This window comes from Chiloscyllium plagiosum, chromosome 17 (genome assembly GCF_004010195.1).
Source record: "Chiloscyllium plagiosum isolate BGI_BamShark_2017 chromosome 17, ASM401019v2, whole genome shotgun sequence".
Taxonomy (NCBI): domain Eukaryota; kingdom Metazoa; phylum Chordata; class Chondrichthyes; order Orectolobiformes; family Hemiscylliidae; genus Chiloscyllium; species Chiloscyllium plagiosum.
In genome coordinates, this window is record NC_057726.1 from 26,888,164 (window position 1) to 26,911,479 (window position 23,316).

Below are 23,316 nucleotides of genomic sequence, written 5' to 3' on the forward strand. Positions count from 1 at the left end.
TTCCCCCCAACTTCTCTTAACATTCAACAGCATTACCATTGCTAAACCCAAGTTCAACATCTGGTTAGCACTGACGAGAAAATGAACTGGACAGGCCATATAATTACATTGTTTGTAAGAATAATTCCAAGGTTGGGAATTCCACAAGCAACACTATTCCCCAAAGATTGTCATGCATAAACAGTATACAGGTACTTGCCATTTGCTTAGATGACTGCAGTTACAGGAATGCTCAAGAAGCTTTATACCATTCAAAATAAAGCAACCCATGTGGATGGGTTGCCAATCAAAACTATTAATATTAATACCATCCAAGCCCAGAGCACAGCAGCAAATTTGCAAGATGCAGCAATTTGCCAAAGGTTCCTGCAACATCCGCTAAAACTATAACTTGCAAGAACAAAGGCAGAATTTTTTTTTCAAAAGGGGAAAATGGTAGTGGTCATGCCATCGGACTAGTAATCCAGAGACCCAGTCAAATGCTCTGAAGACATTGGCTCAAATCCCAACATGGCAGCAGATGGAATTTAAGTTTGATTAGTAATAAATCTATAATATAAAGCTAGTCTCAATAATGGTGCCAGGAAACTATACTGTGTAAAAGATACATCTGATTCATTATTGTCCTTCAGGGAAAGAAATCTGCCACACTTGTCTATGGATATACATCCAGACATGCAGTAATATTGTTCATCTGAAATAAATGGCTGATGTGGTCAGTGGTACATACATCCTATGAAGGAAAAATAGATTCACAGGTGACCTACAAAGTTTGATCAAAGTTATTCACCATCCTGATTTAGAGGTATATTGTTGTTTCTTAACCATACAACACTTCCTCCACTACCCCAACAATGATACCACTTAGACTACAATGATTTAAAAAGGAAGCTTGCCACCACTTCTTACAGACAATTAAGGATGAGCATTAAATGTTGGCCATACCCATAATACACTCAGCCATAGAAAAATTGATACAAAGTGTGGAAAGTGAAATTACTTACAAGCAGGCAGGAAAGTGTAGCTGGTGGAATGACCCAACTGTGACTGCATTTGCTAAAGAAGTCAAGGCACTCGGTCAATGAATACAAATAAGCTATTTATTCCATATTTCACATCAGTCATTGATTTGCCCAAACTAGAGTTGCAATTGCTTTGAAGTGTAATTCTAAAACTTCATAGTGCTTTGGGGTTTTCTGAAGAGACAATAGAGCACCATGTAAAAACAAGTACTTCAGTTCGCTTTCCTTTTATCATTTTGATCAATATCAAATTACCACCAACTCAAGAAATACACAGATTTAATTACTATCACTGTAACTTGATCTAAGACAAAATAAAGGCATGCATCAACAATGTGAAATTATATAATTTATTTTCAATGGGTCTCCAATCATGACCTCGATATAAACATTTCAAAACGAAAAAAAATTGAAAAGGTAGTTTAATATTTGTAAACAAAGTTACCTGTAAAAGACAATGGTGTGGAAACATTTTTTTGGGTGCAACATGCCCAAATCATTTCACTGGGTTAAAATGGTGAAAATTGTGCATCTTAGATCAGTTGAGCAATCATTGAACGCAAAATGACTTGCAATTCATTTGTTAAAAAAAAAAATTGTGATATTTTGATTTTAAAAAAATCAAAAGATTTCCACATTTCCACTGGCAACGCCACAAAGATTAGAAGCAATCTTTCAGATAAAGATATACAGATACCGTCCAAGTGGCCTATACATGTTTTAGTTAAAAATGTGAAACATTTTTGTTCAAAGCAATGCTAAATTATAGAAATTTAAGTATTATTATCTGCATTGCTATCATTGTACAAAAGATAATTTTGTTAGTTTCATAAAATGTAAGCTGGAAATAACTAAAGCAGCTAACTGCTATTTGTACATTTTATAATTACGGGTAGCAACTCCGGCAGAGTACTGGCATGATTAAAGCTATCTGCAATAAAAAATGAGACACACAGTACTGTTTGTATCAAAACTATTTTCAAAAACAAATGCACGGTTTAAAAATTGCTGCCACTTTACTCTTGCACCAGAAGTTCTAAATGAGAAATCATAAACATGGTCGCCATTTATGATTTTTATGGAAAGACGAACAGAATGCCATAATATGGCTTGAAAACATTGATAAAATTATTGTAAAACTTGAACATGCAAAAAATATGAATTTTACTTAATTATTCAGTTTTTCCAAGCATCACCATAGCTTTTTTTGGAGGTTTCCTGGTAGCTGGTAATGAAATTATATTCCCTTGCCGTCTCCCAATCAAGTACCTCAAGGAACATTTTCAGGGTCTAATATTAACAATAGAAATTTGTTACCAATGTATCTGCCATTATTGTGAGTAAGACAGATTCGCACAAATGCTACAATGATTCATTGCAAAGTAAATATGGTTAATAAAACTTAATTTCTTCACCAGCAGTATCAACCATCATGATTTAGTAAACCCCTCACTCCATAACTAATGCCAGGATTGTTTACAGATCAACTAACCATCATAAAACTTTTAATGTTCCAAGTCAGGATGAATTTTTTTTAATGCAAATTTATATAAATCTGGTGCTAAGGTTGTACAGCTGGATTTTCACTTATTCTGGAGATGAAGTTGTTGATATTTATCCATAGAAGATGACTAGTGTCCAAAGATTACAGGGAAGTTGGTGGATGATTTTGCACTTTTTATTATCTTATGATTATTTGTTAACGTCAGAGTATTGTGTACAATTGCATTTGAAATATTAAGAGCCAAATACAATACACAATATTAAAGCAAACAAAGAACAAAGACTAAATATTTCACTGGAAAGAATAAAAATTTGCTTAATTCTTCAATCACCTTAGTTGTACTGAACAATGTCATTTATGAAACACAAAGATAAAAACTTCCAGAGACCACAATTCCTGAATGCAAGGAAGGTACCTGAGGGCACTAATTCCAACAGAAAAAGGCCTGGCTTTCCACACAATCTAACATTAGGTAGATATTCAATATTCTTCGAAAGTAAAGACCATTGTGTTTTACATATCACATAAGGCAATTAGGGCAACTGTTTAAAAAGTTCAATAACGCATTTTAAGTCATTCCAAGCTTTTGCATTGTTCGCCATCGATCTTTAATCATGATACCTGTGCGATCACAAAATGGGTAATGTTTCAGGATCTTCTGCCAATTTCCTAATCCAAACTTTTTTACACCCAGTTTAATCCATTCACTTTCTTCAACTGTCCATTTCTAAAACATGATTTTAAAATAATGCAAATTAGAAACATTCTCACGACTGGACATAACATAAATTGCACTAAGCATAATAAGTACAATGTTTAAAGGCTTGGACGAGCTCGGCCAGAAGATTAGTTTCCCATTCACCAATTAGGCCACAGAATAGATAAATCAAGACTTAATGGAAAAGGTCATGATTACAGATTATTTCAAAGCAGCTGAGCACTAGTGATCTTTAGTGATTTTCAATGACACACTTGGCACAGCGGTTCAACCTTATGTTCATAAAAATGATACATTTTATCAAAATAAAGCAAACCTTGCTCAAGTGCCATTCTTTAGAGTAACAGTAAATTGGCAGTTTGATTGATTTTTGTGGGTGGGTGTGGGTGGGAGAATGGTGAGAAAGGTGCATCAGACTAACAAGATATCCACAAGCGTGCACACAATACAGGGAAGCAATCAGGACTTAACTCTAGCAACTTTTCTAGAGTTTGGAATATGATAGTTGTGGCAACTTTCTGGATCAATTCATTCAGCAAAGACAAATCACACCCAAGGACTTCCAATCCATAAGGTACATCTGCATAGGCTTTGTCAACATCAAGGGAGTAAAACATTCACTTTAAATCCATATATTATACCCAGTTTTATCTGGGTTCAGGGAATTATAATTTTCAATTCTGGATAACATAAACTGACCTACACCTTCACACTGAAAAGCAGGCACACACAGAGGTGGCAAACAGAATGTGAACTGATGAAATGTGATCAGAAGGAACTGGGTTGGGTGCTGGAAAAAATTCAATGAACGTACTCTTCTGCCAAGGTGAATGTAATACCAGGCCCTCATGACAGGCAACTCACTCAGCCATCAGCAACTGAGTAGTCAAAAAATGCATGTTGCTCTTGACACGGAAGTGTGTAGCTAGGGCATGTATTGACCCTTCAGCAAGGCTCAGAGGCATAATGCTGAAGATTAATTGTCAGTACTGACAGCATGCATTTTATGTCAATGAATTGATGACCCTAGCCACAGGAACAAGCAGTGTTTTACTTATCGTTCATTGTCTTTCGCATAAGTAAAGGGCCCATAATGCCTAAGGAAAGTCACTAACTGCCATTGGAGAAAAACTGCCTAACTTATACAATATAACTGGTATGGAGGGACAAGGGATGGAGATTGTCAGATACCTGATCATGATAAAATGAGGCAGTATCCTTATTAGTCCTGAGGAAGAGTCACTTGACCCAAAATGTTAATTGATTTCTCTCCACAGTTGCTGCCAAATACGTTGAGTTTTTCAGCAATTTCTACTTCTATCTCCAAATTACAGCATCTGCAGTTCTTTCGGTTTTCATTCTTATTCGAGAGGGGGAGTTGATACTGCAAAGAGTGGACAACGAAACTGCAGTGCATATTGCCAAAGACCTAGTGCATTTAGTGCTGTGGAAGCTTCTGATGTCAAAAGCTAGTTCTCAGATCCTATTTATTCTACAGTTTGACAATTTGAGGAGGAAGACAGATTCCTGTGTCTCCACAAGAGCAAGTGCCACCTGTCAAATCTTACAGGCATGCATTCCACCAGTTGAGATACAGTTGCCTTTCTGGGTCTTTGCATGTAACAGGATAGGATGATACTGAATGATGAATACATAAGTGAGCAACTGAGAAAGACAGAGGCAGCTGAAAGCAGACCCCTCAGACAATGGAGGACACTCACACAGTTCTGCTCAACTGGGTGGAGATACAAGGTATTATATTTAAAATAAGGAAGAGTTATTTCTGAGCTCACAAAATTCTCATGTCCAGAGCTCTGTCCTTTCCATGGAATATGTTGCTCTTCATTGCCATTGCATTGAAATCTAAGGGTAAGGCTCCCATCGCTTGCCATTTTGGTGCTTTCTGTATGTCCAACCAAACACCCAATGTCAGAAAGCCTTACCCACATCAGCACCCGCCCCCCCCCCCCCCCCCAAACATCTCTGATAGCAAAGGGCCTAAGCACTTACTTCTGCCTCATAACCTGTGCACATCCAATGGCATCTGTTTGCCAACGGCTTGATGCTCCTCTACCTATGAGAATATGATGTTGTGATTCTATTGTGCACCTGACTCCAAAAACACACAGGGAAAATTACTCTTCAAATATGGATGTCTAAATCGAACTGTAGACTCAAACAGCATTTTAGCTCAGGGTGACAAGTGACAAGTAATTTCAACAAGAGACAATCAAACAGAGAGTCACTGTTTCGGTAAGAATTTATTGCCCACCTATGACTGCCTTGAGAGTGTGGTGTAAGTTGCTTTCTTAAACCACAGCAGTCCATGAGCTATTGAAATTTAGGGGCGGCATGGTAGCACAGTGGTTAGCACTGCTGCCTCACAGCACCAGGATCCCAGGTTCGATTCTAGCCTCTGGCGACTGTCTGGCGATTGTCTGGTTGCACATCCTCACAGTGTCTGCGTGGGTTTCCTCCTGGTGCTCCGGTTTCCTCCCACATTCCAAAAATCTGCAAATAGGTGAATTGGCCATGCTAAATTGCCCATACTGTTGGGTGCATTAGTCAGAGGGAAACGGGTCTGGGGGGCTTACTCTTCGGAGGGTCGGTGTGAACTGGTTGGGCCAAAGGGCCTGTTTCCACACTGTAGGGAATCTAATTTAATCTACGCCCAACAGTGCTGTTAGGGAGAGAGATTCAGAGTTTTAACCTGGTGAATGAATGAATAGTGTCATGACTCCAAATGAGGATGGTATATAGCTTAAAAGAGAGCTTGCAAGTGGACAAGGATCTGCTTTCCTTGTCCTCCCAGGTGGCACGAATGATCTTAGAAATAATACTTGCAGACTATATTTGCAGTCATTTGGACATGTGTGGATTAATTAAAGAAAGCTTGTCTGGACTTCTTCAGAATAATATTGTTTAATTAATTTGATTGCATTTTTTAAGTGAAGGAACAGAAAGGTGCTGAGAGTAATGATGTTATGATGATGCACGTGGGTGCCCAAAGATTTTTGAAGAAGTACCCCACATACTGGACTCATCAAAGATGCAACCAGTAGAACAGAATCAATAGTGGCTGCATGTGTACAAATTTTCCCAAGTGACAAGACAAAGTAGTGTCAAAGGATTGCCTTTTGGACTGGAGGAAAGCACATAGTGGGGTTTCCCAGGATTGGTTCGACAGCTACAGCTTAACGTGATGATATTAATGACCTAAATTCAAGTGTGAAGGGTTCAATTTCAAAATGTGCAGTTGCACAAAATTTCCAAGTATTGCGGGTGGTGAGGAAGGTAGCGAAAGACTGAAAAGAATATACATAGACTTGTGAAATGGGTGAATACTTTGGGAGAAATTTAATGCAGACAAGCATGAAGGGATATATTTTGGCAGAAAAAAACAAGGAAAGGCAATATACAATTCTAAAGGAGATGCTGAACAGGGGAATAGCTGGATAGGTTGAGAATGTGATTCACTAAACATACAAGATTCAGGGCTTCATAAATTGAGATTTACCATTCAAAATGAGGAGGTAATAATGAAACTCTACAAAACTCTTCTTTAGCCTTAACGAGACAATTGTGGTTAATTCTGGGCAGGTCATGAAGACATTGGTGAGTGCACAAACAAATTATGAGAATTATTTTGGGGCTGACAGCATTCAGTAACAAGGATAAACTGGTGAAGCTGGAGATCTTCTCTTTAAAGACAAAGTTGAGTGGAAATTTGAAAGAAGTGGTCAAAATCATGAGAATCTAGCCAGGGTAGATATGAATATGCCAAGACTTAAAAAGGTACAGACCAAAACATCTGGTAAATAAATCAGAGACTTGAGGGGGGGGGAAGAAATCCAGCAAGTGATTGTGCTCTGGGATGCACTGGCTGGAGAAAGAAAGTTCCAAGGCAAAGGGGAAAAGGCAGGGCTTGGAACCAGCTAAATAGCTCTTCAGGACCCAGAATAGACACAATATGACAATATGGCCAATGGCTGTAATCAGTCTGAAACTAAATATTTTAGTCAGTGAATGGTAAATCAAATAATCAACTACAATGTTGTTTTATTTACTAATCTAAATATTACTTCCTTTTCCATCTTCAAAAAAATTAAAACACTACCGTAATTTTTAAAATTCAAACTGGGCAAATGGGTAAACGGATCTACAAGCTAACTTCAGTTCACATATTACCACATCAACATGTTCAGGTTTCAACATTAAGGAACTTACCTGTCTTTTAGATGAACAGGAAAAATTACTCTCTGTTGGTGAAGTTCTTCCATTTCCTAGATAAGAAATAACCAGTTACTAATATTTATGATAAAAATGATCATAAGTTTTGCAAGAAATAAAATGGGCTGTAATTTGTTCTGAGTGAATCTAATAGTGTTCGCTGTTACTTTACAAAGACTTCATTTGTTACTTGTTTGCACATGCTTCCCATTATAAATTCCTGTCACAATGTTATAATGGAAGCTTCCAATTTTAATTTCACATCTTGTCATATTTTCTTACCAATGGTGCAGTGCAATGACTCGGTTTTGCAACATCTCAGCCTATCCTGCAAGAAAATGCTTACGCTCTAATCAATACCGCACAGGAGCAGGCCCCCTGGCCTGCAATGTTGTGCCGAACATGATGCCAAATTAAACTAATCCTTTTTGCCTGCCTTGATCCATATTCCTCCATTCCTTGCATATTCATGTGCTTATCTAAAAGTCCCTAAATGCATCTATCATATCTGCCTCCACCACCAGTCCTGGCAGTGCATTCCAGACTCTTACCACTCTGAGAAAAAAACATGTACCTTACATCTCCTTTGATCTTTCCTCCTCTCACCCTAAAGGCATGCCACCTAGTATTAGACATTTTAACTCTAGGAAAAAGGCTCTGACCGTCCACCCTATCTACACATCTTAAAATTTTATAACCTTCTACTAAGTCTCCCCACAGCTGCCACCATTCCAGAGAAAGCAACAACAATTTTTCTAGCCTCTCCTTATAGCTCATACCCTTTAATCCAAACAACATCCTGGTAAACTTCTTCTGCATTCTCTCCAAAGCCTCCACACCCTTCCTGAAATGTGGCAACCAAAACTGAACACAATACTCTAAATGTGGCCTAACCAAAGTCTTATAAAGTTGCAACGTGACATCCAGACTCAATTCGCCAACCAATAAAAGCAAGCATGCTATATGCCTTCTTCACCACCCTATCTACTTGCGTGGTCACCTTCAGGGAGCAATGGACTTGAACCCCAAGATCCGTCTATACATCAATGCTATTCAAGGTCCTGCCATTAACAGTATACTTATCCTTGGACTTGGATCAATGCAGTATAATTTTCAATGGAGCATATGAGGAGATGTCAAGACTAATACAAGACAAAATAATTGGTTTTAAAGATCATACTAGCACTGACTTGTAATATTAATAAACTGCTTTCCAGAAAACTGGCCAACATTGGAATTCAACAGTGGAAAAACAATCTGTTAACTGCTTCTTAACTTAAATCGATCCAACACTAGATCATTGTCAATGGATTCCTTTTGTTAGTCCATCAGCCCCACTAGATTTCTTCATCAGCTTTAATCACCTCTGTTCTGTTGTGCTACTACTTGTATTTGTAAAATTCATTATTTCGTCTTATGCCACTTTCTGTTCCTTCTTCATACTCTCACTAGCCAACCGTAAGAATTCTTTAAGCTTCCCCTCTTTATTTTCAGTAATCAATTATGTTTGATAATTGTAACCCTGGATGAGCCAGTTGCAATGTCAGCTGCTTTGGCAATGATCAGCCTTATCCTAAGGTCAGACACAAGGCTGTTCATAACTGACTCTACAACAAGTAACATTGCAACCCCTACATTAACAGAATTTTCCCGAGCCAGTGAACTGTAGGACACAGACTTGAGATGAGAAATGGGCCATAACATGCAGACCATAAAATCACCTAGATGTCAAACATAAAATGACCAAATTCCCTTCCATATCCTTTATCAGTGCCACTACCCCAAACTTTCAACTTCAACATCCAAGATTTTATCATCATCAAATACGAACTGGATCTGATATATCAACACAATATGGACAAGAAAGGGAAAAAACGGACTATTCCAAAGCAAGTAACTCATTTTATGATTCCCCACGCGCTTCTCCACAACAATGCCTTTCCATTTCCAACCGGCTCAGTCACCAAATCTCATACCAAGTCTCTTGACATACATGTAACCTGCTATTCATTATCATGGGGGCAGAATTCTAGAATTCCCTATCTAACACTTTTACCCATAAAACATCCAGCATGTCAAAGACATGCTAAAGCTAACAAAACATCAGCAATAAACACAGCCCGACCAGTTTTGTTCTCTGAATGTGGACAACTTTAAAAACAAGAATGAAGTTAGTTATTAGTTGTCTGGCTGAAATATTGCATTGTTATGCAAGTCAACATTTATATTTAGAATGCTGTGCTATTTTACTTACGGATGGAAATTTTTTTAGGGACATCAAAAAGAAATTCTTCATCACTCCATTCTTCCTTGCCCTCAATGCCTCCAGGATAATTCACCTGGTTACACCTATTGGTGATTTAAAATATTAGATTTCAAATCATACAAATAATAGCGTTGTTGTCTTTGAAAGAGGCCTGGAAATAGGATCTTTCCACATGGAGAAGACTTGAATCACTATTTCTCAGACTAAATAGAGGAACCTCGATTACCCAAACGACACGGGTGGGGAGTATTTTGTTCGGATAATCGAATGCTGGATAACACAGTTTAGCCAAGCATCAGGACCATGCGATCTTGCTCGGATAATCCAAAATTCGGAAAATCAAATGCTGGATAATCAAGCTTTCTCTGTAGTTGTTTCTATCATATCCCAAAAATGGGGTTATTATACAAAAATACTAATAATAATTTATTACTTCTGGCCCATTATACATACCAATCTATTGGTTTCAGAATAGAAATCCACCAACCAAGTTTTTTCAATAAGCAACAAAACTACTGATTCAATATAAAACAAGACTTATTCAATAAAGATGCACAATTTATTAACACAGTTTGCAATATGACAGAATAAACATATATCCTTCTGAACAACCCCTAATATGCAATTGTACACACATCAAGGGAAAAAAAACACATTTTCTCTGTAGATATTGGGGCTTTGATTAAAAAAAAATTGTTGATTCTTGAAGAAAATCTACTAAGATGTGAGATGTTCTAGATGGCTTTTTATATGGACCTGGTATACATGTATACATGTGTCATGACAAATGCAATTTGTTCAGGGGATGTCAACAGAACATCTTCTATAAGCTTCTCAAGAGACGATGATGCTTCAGTTTTTCTAGCTGTCACACTAGAGACTCAAGAAGGATTTTTTTTTCCAAAAAGGTGGGAGTAGTAGAATTTGGGTAGTTTCGGTCTTAGTTGGCTCGACCTCAAATGAACAAAAAGCAACCTCAAATAGCCACAACTCCACACAGCCATAACCTCAGATATAGGACTTCAAATAAATTGGTCCACATGGTTAGCTGAAAACACGTGATAACGAGAGTTCAGAGTCAGTATGTTCCTGAGAGGGGGAAAGGTAAGGCTGTTACGATTAGAGAACAATGCATGAAATAAAGATATTGAGGTTCTATTCAAGAATTTTTTAAAAATCATGTATTATATATGAACTGGGTTCAAATGAGCCTCTTGAACAGCATAAAAAGTAAAGGGGAATTCTAAAGAGGTACATCAAGTAGGCAAAGAGAGGACATGACAAATAAGGTTAAGGATAATCCAAAGAGATTCTACAAATTCATTCAGAGCAAGAGAGCAACTGGAAGAGTAGGCCCCCGTAACGATCAATGAGGTCATCTTTGTGTTGAACCTCAGGAGATGGCAAGATATTAAGTGAATATTTTGTGTCCGTTTTTACTATGGAGAAAAAAAAGGGGGCCAGAGAACTCAAAGAAATAAATACTGATGTTTTACAAACAATTCGCATCACAAAAAGGGAAATGCTAGAGGTCTTAGAAAATGTAAAGGTGATTAAATCTCCGGAACCTGAGCTTGAAAATATCTCAGGACTTTGTGGGAAGTTAGGGAACAAATTGTGGGGCCCATTGCAGAAATATCTGGATCTAAAAAATACAGGTGAGGTGCCTAATGACTGAAGGTTGTTAACGTTGTGCCTTTGTTTAAGAGGAGGTGCAAGGACAAGCTTAGGAATTGTAGACCTGCAAGTCTGACTTTGGTGGTGGGTAATTTGTGGAAGTGATTATGAAAATTAGGAATTAAATGCATTTGGAGAGCCAAGAAATTATTAGAGAGTGTCAGCATGTTTTTGCGCCAGGGAAACCATGTCTCTCAAACTTCTGAGTTTTTTGAGGAAGTATCCAAGAATATTATGACAGCAGAGTGGTAGACATTGTTTACTTGGACTTAAATAAAAGGACGTTGGTGAGGCCTCTTCTGGAGTAATGCGTCCAGTTCTGGTCTGCCTGTTAAAGGAAGGATATTACTAAGCTGGGGAGGATTCAGAAGAGATTTACCAGGATGTTGCTGGGAATAGAGTGTTTGAGTAATAAGGAGAGATGGATAGGCTTGAGACTTTTTGTCACTGGAGCATAGGAAATTGAGAGGTGGCCCTATAGAGGTTTATAAAATAATGAGGGGTATACATAAGGTGAATGGCAGGTGTCTTTTCCCCAGGGAGGGGAGGGAGTGGTTTCAAGACTAGGGGGCATATTTTTAAGGTCAGAGGAGAAAAAGATTAAAAAAAAGACAAAGGGCAATTCTGCATAAGTGAGTGTATAAGAAATGTATGGCGGGATATGGGCCAAGTGCAGGCAATAAGACTAGTTTAGTTTGGAATAATGGTCAGCATGGTCTGGTTGGACCAAAGGGTCTCTTCCTGTGCTACACGACTATGACTACACAATTTACAGTAAATATTACTTTAAAAATGCTCAAATTATCCTTTTAGTGGCCTTTTGAAAAAAAATTCAAGTCCATACTTCTGCCTTTTAAATGAAAGATTTCTACAATATTTTTAACAAACATTGGTATTTTGAAAGTTAAATATGCCCTACCAGAATGGTCTGCATCCAAGTATTGTTAAATAGTTTTCCCACATAGATTAGATGAGAAAATGTACAAGTGAGAGTCCTTTTTAAAAATAGTTCAAGTTCTTGACCTCTCACAGCAAGATTAAATAGCAACCATTATTTAGGTTCAGATAGCATAGATGAAATCACTCGACTGAAATAGTCAGTTGAGTTACTCTTTATAATACAAATACTATGTGACAAATGGTTGTTGTTCCAAAGCAAAAATCTATTCCACAAGAGTTTGGGCTCTTGCAAAACAATTTCTAAGCTGATGATGACAAATTTACAGACTGCCAAATTCTTTTCTAATTTAGCAAAAACAAATATCGGTCCCTTACAGCCAGAAGCTAGAGAAATTATGATTGGGAAACAGAAATGGCAGAAAAATTGAACATTTACTTTTGTTCTATCTACACAAGAGGCACAATAACCTCCCAAAAATATTTTGGGACCAGAGATCTAGTGCGAGGTGAAATTGAAGGAAATCAATATTCGGAAGAAAATTATGCTGGAGAAATTATGCTGGGTTAAAGGCTGACAAATCACCAGGGGCTAATAATCCTAGAATACTACAAAAAGGTGGTCCTGGAAACACTGGATGAATTAGAAATATTAGTGGTCATCTTCCAAAATTCTACAGACTCTGTACCAGATCCAACAGCTTGGAGGGTGGCAAATGTAACCCCACTATTTAGAAAGGGAGAAAGAGGGAAACCGAGAATTATAGACCAGTTAGCCTAACATCAGTAGGGAAAATATTTGAGTCTATTATAAATATAGCACAAATTACAGAACATTTGGAAAACATTAACAGGATTGAACAAAGTCAGGTCGGGTTCACAAATGGTTAAACATGCTTAAATTATAATAGATAAGGGAGAACAGTGGATCTAGTTTATTTGGATTTTCAGAAGACTTTTGACAAGGTCCCTCATAAGTGGTAATTGGCAAAGTTAAGCACATGGGGTAACATATTAGCATGGATTGAGAATAGTTTGACAGAGGGTTAACAGATTAGGAATAAATGGGTCCTTTATGGGTCCTTTATTGAGTGGCAGGCAGTGACTAGTAGGGCACCACAAGGAGCAGTGCTGAGGTGCCAACTATTCACAATATAATTAAATGAACTAGATGAGGGAACCAAATACAACATTTTCAGATTTCAACAACCTGTAGAATTCCATACCACAGAAGGTTGTGAAAGCCAAATCGCTGAATAAAATCAAGAGAGAAATAGATATATTTTTAGATATTAAAGGCATCAAGGGATAAGCAGAAAACGAGAACATGGCATTGAGATAAAGGGTCAATCACGATCATACTGAATGGCCGAGCAAGCTCAATGGGTAGAATAGCTTACTCGCGTGCCTTGTTTCAATATTTGTATATCACAATGTTTGTGGATCCAGAGGTAAAGGTGTCATAACTAGCCAGAAGGAAACAAGAAACATAATTAGCTGGGCTCCCATTCCTGGATATAATCTAGGGACGAAATGCACGCATTTTGAGGGGATAGCAGGGGGTGAGAAAATACATCTACGAGACCAAGTTCAAATAATCTAGCAACACTTTCAATTCAGCTTCATTAATTTAAAAAATGCTTAAAACTAGGTGACAAATGGCTGCTGTTCCTCTGCAGATGCCCATTCCAACAAAAGACAGTGCTTTGTAACAATGAAAAAGGGGAACAGTCAATAATTTTTAAAATGCACTAGAATTCAATGTGTATACCAGTATAGTTTAACCTACAGCAGCTATTCCCTTAATTCCATACTTTTTTGGAAAACATACATGAACTTGAGAAGTTATATATTTAGTCAATGCTTACCATTTGCCTCGTCGCAAGGTGGTTTCCTTCGGTGAAATTTCTTTAAGACTGCCATCCCTTTCACGTGTTTGTATAGATTTCACATTGTCTTGGTGAAAGCCCAATCTGTTTTCAGACTTGTTTACTGTATCAAGACATTCTACCTCATCCTGACTGTCTGGATCGGTAATAAACCGAGAAACAGCCTGTATGCACTTTGCGGCTGGCTTATCAGATCGTTGAATAGCATTTTCCTCAACCGTCTGCTTCTTGTGTCTTGTCATAGTTTGTAATTTGCTGTTTCCAACCAATTCAAAATCCAATACATCTATTTCTTTAAAAGCTGTCAATGGATCTGCTTCTAATTTATGGAGGATGCAGAATGCTGTTTGTAGGGCTACATAGCTGTTTGGATGACCAGGCTGAATTTCCATTCTAGAAAAAAAATTTTAAAAACGATTATTTGTAGTTTTAAAATGAACACGATACACTTTTCTATCCCACCCCTGAATATAGGAGAGGTGAGGGGATGGAAGGAATAATTTAGCCAACATTTCAATGCCTGAACCCTCACCAGGATCACTGAATCTCTATAGTATGGAAACAGGCACTTCAGCCCAACAAGTCCACACCAACCCTCTGAAGAGTAATCCACCCAGACCCATTCCCCTATTACTCTACATTCACCCCAGCCTAATGCATCTAACCTACACATCCCTGAACACCATGGGCAATTTAGTATGGCCAATTCACCTAACCTGCACATCTTTGGATTGTGGGAAGAAACCAGAGCACCCGGAGGAAACCCACATCGATACGGGGAGAACGTGCAAACTTCATACACACAGTCACCTGCGGGAGTTGAACTAGAGTCCCTGGCGCTGTGAGGCAACTGTGCTAACCACTGCCACCCTAAAGATGTGATTATATGACCTAACATACAAATGCTCCTCCCTTGTCAAATTATCCACGAGCATTTACCATTTCATCTCAGAACAAAGAATGAAATGCTACTGTGGGGTTGAGAGTTGGTGGTAAGCAAATTTGGTTTTGTTCTTGAAAATAGTGCCATGCATACCATATGGGCAGCACAGTGACTGAGTGGTTTGCACTGCTGCCTCACAGCACCAGGAACCCAGGTTCAATTCCAGTCTTGGGTGACTATCTTTGTGGAGTTTGCATGGGTTTCCTCCCACAATCCAAAGATGTGCAGGTTATGTAAATTGGCCAAGTTAAATTGTCAATAGCGTTCAGGGCGGTGTAGGTTAGGTGCATTAGTCAGGGATAAATGTAGAGTAATAGGTTAGGGGACTGGGTCTGGGTGAGTTACTCTTCGGAGGGTCGGTGTGGACTTGTTGGGCCGAAGGGCCTGCTTACACACAAGGGATTCTATGATTCTAGATTCTTCAGCTTGCAAGATTGATTGAAGTCTTGCATCCACAAAAATTCCGAGCTTGAAAAATAGCACTTTTGTACAAAACATACTACTTACCTATTAAACTCTAGATGGTGAAAAAAAAACCTCACGGTAAAACCAAGAATGGAGAAAAGGGCATTTTTTAAAAGAGATAGTTTAAACAGAATGGGAGTTTTTGTTTGAAAACATTTAAGACCATGTATTTCTAAATCAGAAACCATTAATGTGAAGAAAATGTTGAATCAGCTGATTTTAGCTTGAAACCTCAAACGCATTAGGATTATGTCTAATCCGAATTACACCCTGACAAGCACTCTGAAATTTACATCAGGATACTATACAAATCTAATGCTTCGCAAGTTGCAAACTAGGCAGGTGCAACTTTTGATCTTTCCCTCATAATACAATTTCTATCTGTTCAGGAATTTTTACTATTTCAACAATATAATAAAAGTTAAACTATCACAGTGGATCAATAAAATGTCTGCAGCATGGCAAAGCCCAACATCTGTCCATCCCTGAAATAGCTCAACTCTCCCAAACAACATTGTATATTCAAAGTGTCATCTCACCATAACACATTCTGCAAAGAAATTAATAGATTGATGCCAGACAGATGCAAAGAGAACGCCATCATTTGTGCCCTTCTGGACATTTTGAAACTAATTAAAAACCACAAAAGGTGAGATCATCCCTATACCATTTTGCCTTCCCTACAAACCTTGAAATATTAAAGGTCTGCAAAAGGATATAATCATTATGCCCTTTTAATAAAGATCATACTGAGAATACATACTGTTATATCTGAAGATCTTAATAGATAATCTCTCAGATAGCTAGGCTTTGCAACAGCTACGTGGAACATTTTTGTTGGTTAATTAACATGACAATGAGCTTCACAAACAAAATAATTTTAAAAATTAAAAAAGTTGAAAGAAATTCTTGGGAGGATATTTAAATGCAAAGATTGCTGGAATAGATCATTACTGAAACAGAGAGTGAGACTTTTTCTATGAGGAAATTCAATGAATGCTTAATAGAGACTGAAACATTATTTTTAAATGTGAAAACAAATATTCTTCTGTCAATAAATATTTTTAAGTGTACATTTTATTCAGACTACACCAAGTTCCCTTTTAAGTAGAATATTGATCTGTACGTATAGTACTTATGTCCTTCATCACCAAAGGTGAATACAGTATATGGAATTTTCTACTTTACAGTTTTGGAATGCCACTACCACAAGGAATGCAACAGTTAAGGGGAAGGCACACAATCACTTTCTGGGACTGGAATAAGCGTAGAATCATAGAATCATTATTGTGTGGAAACAGATCATTCAGTGCATCAAGTCCATGCTGACATCCAAACAGCATCCTACCCAGACCTGACCCACACTGTCCACCCCTGTAATCCAGCATTTTCCCATTGCTAACCTACCTAACACGCACACCCCTGGATGCTATGGGCAATTTAGCATGGCCAACCCACCTAACCTGTATATCGTTGGATTGTGGGAAGATACCGGAGCACCTGGAGGAAACCCACGCATTCATAGGGAGCAACAAACTTCATACAGACAGCCGCCCAAGGTTGGAATTGAATCCAGGTCCCTAGTGCTGAGGCAGCAGTGCTCACCACTGAACCACCCAGTTAATGAATTAAAACTTCAGTTTTGCCAATGTAACGCTCATCCAGGGAAGTAAACAAAGAGCCAAATCAAAACTAATCAATTCAATATTGACATGAATGGATTTTAAACGCAAAGTTCTTCTGATTTGAAACTGCAATACAAGTGAATTAAAAGAACAACTACATCACTGCTGTGGTTCTATTCGCCGAGCTGGAAGTTTTTGTTGCAAATGTTTCGTCCCCTGTCTAGGTGACATCCTCAGTGCTTGGGAGCCTCCTGTGAAGCGCTTCTGTGGTGTTTCCTCCGGCATTTATAGTGGCCTGTCCCTGCCGCTTCCGGTTGTCAGTCTCATCTGTCCGCTGTAGTGGCTGGTATATTGGGTCCAGGACGATGTGTTTGTTGATGGTCGTGTCGTTTCGTGGCTAGTTGATGTTCGTGGATGCGGATCGTTAGCTGTCTTCCTGTTTGTCCTATATTGTGTTTTGTGCAGTCCTTGCATGGGATTTTGTACACTACATGCGTCTTGCTCATGCTGGGTATCGGGTCCTTCGTTCTGGTGAGTTGTTGTCCGAGTGTGGCTGTTGGTTTGTGTGCTGTTATAAGTCCTAGTGGTCACAGTAGTCTGGCTGTCATTTCAGAGATGTTCTTGATGTATGGTAGTGTGGCTAGTCCTTTGGGTTGCGGCATGTCCTCGTTCCGTTGTCTTTCCCTTAGGCATCTGTTGATGAAATTGCGAGGATATCCGTTTTTGGCAAGGACTGGCAAGGAATCCATGCAAGGACTGCACAAAACACGATATAGGACAAACAGGAAGACAGCTAACGATCCGCATCCACGAACATCAACTAGCCACGAAACGACATGACCAGCTATTCCTAATAGCCACACACGCAGACGACAAGCAACATGAATTTGACTGGGACAACACTACCATTATAGAGCAAGCCAAACAAAGAACAGCCAGGGAATTCCTAGAAGCTTGGCACTCATCCACAAACTCCATCAACAAACACATCGACCTGGACCCAATATACCAGCCACTACAGCGGACAGATGAAACTGACAACCGGAAGCGGCAGGGACAGGCCACTATAAATGCCGGAGGAAACACCACAGAAGCGCTTCACAGGAGGCTCCCAAGCACTGAGGATGTCACCTAGACAGGGGACGAAACGTTTGCAACAAAAACTTCCAGCTCGGCGAACAGAACCACAGCAACGAGCACCCGAGCTACAAATCTCACAAACTTTGAACTACTACATCAAGTATTAGTTCTGCTTTTTGCATCATAAATTATCAGGTCATATGTACACTTGTTGAAATGTTATTCGAACATATCTTACTACAGAACAGCTAAGCAAAATGTTGATACCATTAGATGGAAAGTTCATTTTCTCATTGGACATAAACAGTGAATATCTACTGAAATGTGAAGTTCAAAGTGGACTCCAGTTTATTTCACCAAATTAATGTATGGCTAGAGATTTTTTTTTTGAAAACATTGATACTTCAGCAATTTGAAATATAGCTCAAATTGAGTAAAAGTTTCAATCACCTATTAGAACAAATACAACATTTATCTATTGGATTTGATGTGGATTTATTCCATTCTGAAGCCTGCCTTTCCTGATGCACCTCTTGACTACAGTCCATTCTTAATTCCTCATCGTGGACTTCTGCTGATCTTGATATGGAGGTTTTTGCACTCTGAAAGACACAATTTTCCAATATTTATTTATTTTATTTTTGTAATATCTCCCTCAAAAAACCTACTCAGGTGTACATAATTGATCTGTTTATTGTATTTTGCACATTTCAGTCCTGATGGAAAGAAGACTGCCGTTTTATATCAAAGTCAAACAGATTTTTTTCTACTACTGTATCTGTAGTACTACGTGCACAAGGAAAGCAAAAAAAAAACTTGACATGGCTGAAAAAATGGTTACACAACAGAAATTACAGGATAAAAAAATGTTTTGAGATAACCCAGATGAAAACAGTTTAAAACAATTAGTACTGAGTAACTTTGGTCAAAAAGCACAAATTCCTAAATAAACATTTACTACAAGCTTGCAACAAAAAGTGAGAATTTTTCACTATAATGTTAAAGACAAGTCAGCACAGCTCATGGCTGGAAACTTGAAATGAGTAATCCACACAAGTTTTCAGTTTTTTAAAAAAGCATTTCTATAAATACAACTTCTGCCTTTTGCATTTTTTTGATGCATTTTGCATACTTGTAACATTTGAAAAGATGTAAATTTAAGAGAACTCAAGTATCAAGAATAAGGAATATGCATTTATTTTACATTAATCAATTATTTTATTTGTCCTTAATTTAAAAATAAGCAATCATAAGACCCCCTGAGGAAGTACTACATTAATAGATATTAATGAAAAAGCTTCACTCAACAAAAAATTCTGAATGATAATTGGGTGGATGGGAAAACAGCATGAATAAGCTAAAGGATCTTGTGGCACCATGGCAGTGGTTCTACCTTTGGACCAAAAGGCCCAGATAAAAGTTCCACCTGCTCCAGAGGTACACCATAACATGTCTGAACAGATGGACTAATCTTGGAATAAACAAGAATATAAATGTTGTGAAGTGACACATTTGTAGAATAAGTACACTTGGAATATAATGTGAGAGAGCAAGCAAATAAGATTACATACGAGAAGAAGAAATGGTTCAGAATGGTCAATTAAGCTTTCCGCAAAGAGCAGCATCTTCCCTTTCAAATTGCTGTATGAAAACAGATGGAGATCAAGATGGGATGAATTCTTCTCTCGAACTGCGGAAAGCAATTTCTAGAACAATCAAATAGGATAACAGTTTTAAATTACAATAGCAAAAGCACAATCCAAGTAATCACAGCTTATTCCTTTTCAAAAAACCACAGAGATGTACAACACAGAAACAGACCCTTTGGTCCAACTCATCCATGCCGACCAGAGATCCCAACCCAATCTAGTCCCACCTGCCAGCACCCGGCCCATATCCCCCCAAACCTTTCCTATCCATATACTCATCCAGATGCCTTTGAAATGTTGCAATTGTGTTAGCCTCCATCACTTCCTCTGGCAGCTCATTCAATACATGTACCACCCTCTGAATGAAAAAGTTGCTCCTTAGGTCTTTTTTATATCTTTCCCCTCTCACCCTAAACCTATTCCCTCTAGTTCTGGACTCCCTGACCCCAGGGAAAAGACTGTCTATTTATCCTATTTATGCCCCTCAATTTTGTAAACCTCCAAGGTCACCCTCAGCCTCCGACGCTCCAGGGAAAACAGCCCGAGCCTATTCAACCTCTCTGTATAGCTCAACTCCTCCAACCCTGGCAACATCCTTGTCAATCTTTTCTGAACCCTTTCAAGTTTCACAACATCTTTCCGACAGGAAGGAGACCAGAATTGCACGCAATATTCCAATAGTGGCCTAACCAATGTCCTGTACAGCCGCAACATGACCTCCCAACTCGTGTACTCAATACTCTGACCAATAGAGGAAAGCATACAAAACACCTTATTCACTATCCTATTTACCTGCGACTCCACTTTCAAGGAGCTATGAACCTGCACTCCAAGGTCTCTTGTTCAGCAACACTCCCTAGGACCTTACCATTAAGTGTATAAGTCCTGCTAAGATTTGCTTTCCCAAAATGCAGCACCTCGCATTTATCTGAATTAAACTCCATCTACCACTTCTCAGCCCATTGGCCCATCTGGTCCAGAGCCTATTGTAATCTGAGGTAACTCTCTTCGCTGTCCACTACTCCTCCAATTTTGGTGTCATCTGCAAACGTACTAACTGTACCTCTTATGCTCGCATCCAAATCATTTAAGTAAATGACAAAAAGTAGAGGACCCAGCACCGATCCTTGTGGCACTCCACTGGTCACAGGCATCAAGTCTGAAAAACAACCCTCCACCACCACCCTCTGTCTTCTACCTTTGAGCCAGTTCTGCATCCAAATGGCTAGTTCTCCCATCAGATGCCATGTGTAGGGCTATTCAATGAGATCTAACCTTGCTAATCAGTCTCCCATGGGGAACCTTGTCGAATGCCTTACTGAAGTCCATATAGATCACATCTACTCCTCTGCCTTCATCAATCTTCTTTGTTACTTCTTCAAAAAACTCAATCAAGTTCGTGAGACATGATTTCCCACACAAATAGCAGGTTGCATGGATGAAAGAGCAAGTATAGCTCATGGTCATGTTAGTGGATTTTTAAAAGATGACTGATTGATACCATTTAAATCAAGCCAATCATTTAGGAATGAGATCAGGGCCTCATTACTGCAATTGTTAATAGATTAAAAGCTACCAATGTCTAAGCACCAATTCATTTAGATTTCAGTGCTTAAAAAAATATATATATTCATATATGCACAAATGGTACAAATAATGATTAATCAAGAATTAGCACTACAGATCATTCTATTGGTCGAGCTTCAGAAAGGACACACATTTAGCATTTTCAAATTCAACCAAATATTCCCTATTCTAGTTTTAAAAAATTGAGTCAATTATTATATCCTATCACATTGATTACTTATTTCTAAAACATTCTAATAACTTGTAAATATACTAACTACACTTGCATTTTATTACACAAAAGATTAATGGAAAACAACGAAGTACTATGGCTTTTCTCCATCCAGGCCAGTCTCTTGGGATCGAGGATCTTTTGTGGTTAAGTAGCTACAGCACTCAGTCAAAGGTGTGCTTTTTGAGATGCTATTCAAGGTTCTCAGAAACCTCTTGAAAATAGTTCTTTGTAATCGATTCAAACATAGCCTTTGGAAAGTAAGGCCAAAATGTGGAATAAAAGGACCAAGCCAATTTTGATACTATGCATGTTTACTTGGCAGGACTTTCTTGCCAGTGGATTTGAAGGATCTTGCAGAAACACTACTAGTGGTGCTTTGATAGTATTCTGAATTGCCAGAGAATGTTATCCAATCTCTAAAATATTTAGGAGAGCTTGGATCATGGTTGCCCAGTAAACCATAATCTTAATCTCAAATCTGAGATACTGATCTTCATATACCTTTTTGCTGAGTTGACTGGACATCAAGCTGAATGTTGGAAGCAATGAAGAATTCCATCTACGCCTGTCTTTGTTGATAGGTGGTTCCTTAGATACAAGCAAATGTGGTCTATTGTCTGTCAGAGGACCTTAGCTCACATTGCTCTTTTCTACAAGTTTGTATAATACCCATTCCCTCAGAATTCCTTTAAGGTTATATTATTTAAAAAGAATTTGACAACTGTAAGGAATATATTAGTACTCAGAAAAAAAATGCCCAGCACAAAAGTATCAGATTTTGTTAGTCCAGATTAAACAGCCATAAACATACCTCATCAACACTGCCCTCTTTGAAATGCCGTTCCAAGATCTGAGAAGCTTCTAGAAAACAGTTTTTCTTAATGGACTCAACTACAGCCTTCAGAAAGAGAGATCAAAAAGTAATTTCAAATGACAAAAGTAGCTGACTAAATTTGAGACAGCGATCGCCAGAATCAGACTTTCACTCAACAGGGCACAATCCTCAGAGGAAGTAAGCATCCTTGTTATAGATTTCACCACTGAGGCATCATTTACAAAGTTCACTGGTTCAACCCAGAAGCTTATTTTAAGGAAAAAAGTGTGGAGATACCACTTAAGACTGTTGAAGTGGCAATGTCACAAGATTTCAACAAATTTTCTTTTTTGAAGAACTAACAGAGAATAACAAGTGGTAGTGCAATAGATTTAACGTATCCCAGATTTTCAAAAGGTCTTCAGTAAGGTGCCCATAATCGTTCCCTGGCTTGTCCTTACCTCCTTTCTTAAGCAGTGGTACCACGTTAGCCAACCCCAGTCTTCGGCACCTCATCTGTGACTATCTATGATACAAATATCTCGTTGAGAGACCCAGCAATCACTTCCCAAGCTTCCCACAGAGTTCTAGGGTACACGCGATCAGATCCTGAGGACTTATCCACTTTTATGCTTTTCAAGACAGAGGAGCACTTCCTCCTCTGTAATATGGACATTTTTCAAGACGTCACCACCTATTTCCCTACATTCTATATCTTCCATGTCCTTTCCACAGT

At 38.4% G+C, this 23,316-nt stretch overlaps 1 protein-coding gene across 4 annotated transcripts in view; it reads right to left on the reverse strand.

Moving 5' to 3' along the window:
* Positions 1-1,081: 1,081 nt before the first annotated feature.
* The window catches only part of LOC122558295 (telomeric repeat-binding factor 2-like), a 39,106-nt gene continuing 16,871 nt past the window's right edge, over positions 1,082-23,316 (reverse strand). The window contains exons 4-11 of one of the 4 annotated variants that reach the window (XM_043706706.1): positions 22,578-22,664; positions 19,888-20,022; positions 18,767-18,918; positions 14,183-14,596; positions 9,729-9,823; positions 7,472-7,527; positions 3,148-3,253; positions 1,082-2,312 (exon numbers count right to left, since the gene is read on the reverse strand). In XM_043706706.1, coding sequence (XP_043562641.1) covers positions 2,293-2,312; positions 3,148-3,253; positions 7,472-7,527; positions 9,729-9,823; positions 14,183-14,596; positions 18,767-18,918; positions 19,888-20,022; positions 22,578-22,664 — 1,065 coding nt within the window. In that variant the 3' untranslated portion in view covers positions 1,082-2,292. Of the gene's footprint in view, positions 3,254-7,471; positions 7,528-9,728; positions 9,824-14,182; positions 14,597-18,766; positions 18,919-19,887; positions 20,023-22,577; positions 22,665-23,316 lie in introns of all 4 variants that reach the window. The other 3 variants (XM_043706707.1, XM_043706704.1, XM_043706708.1) reach the window with 3 other exon arrangements.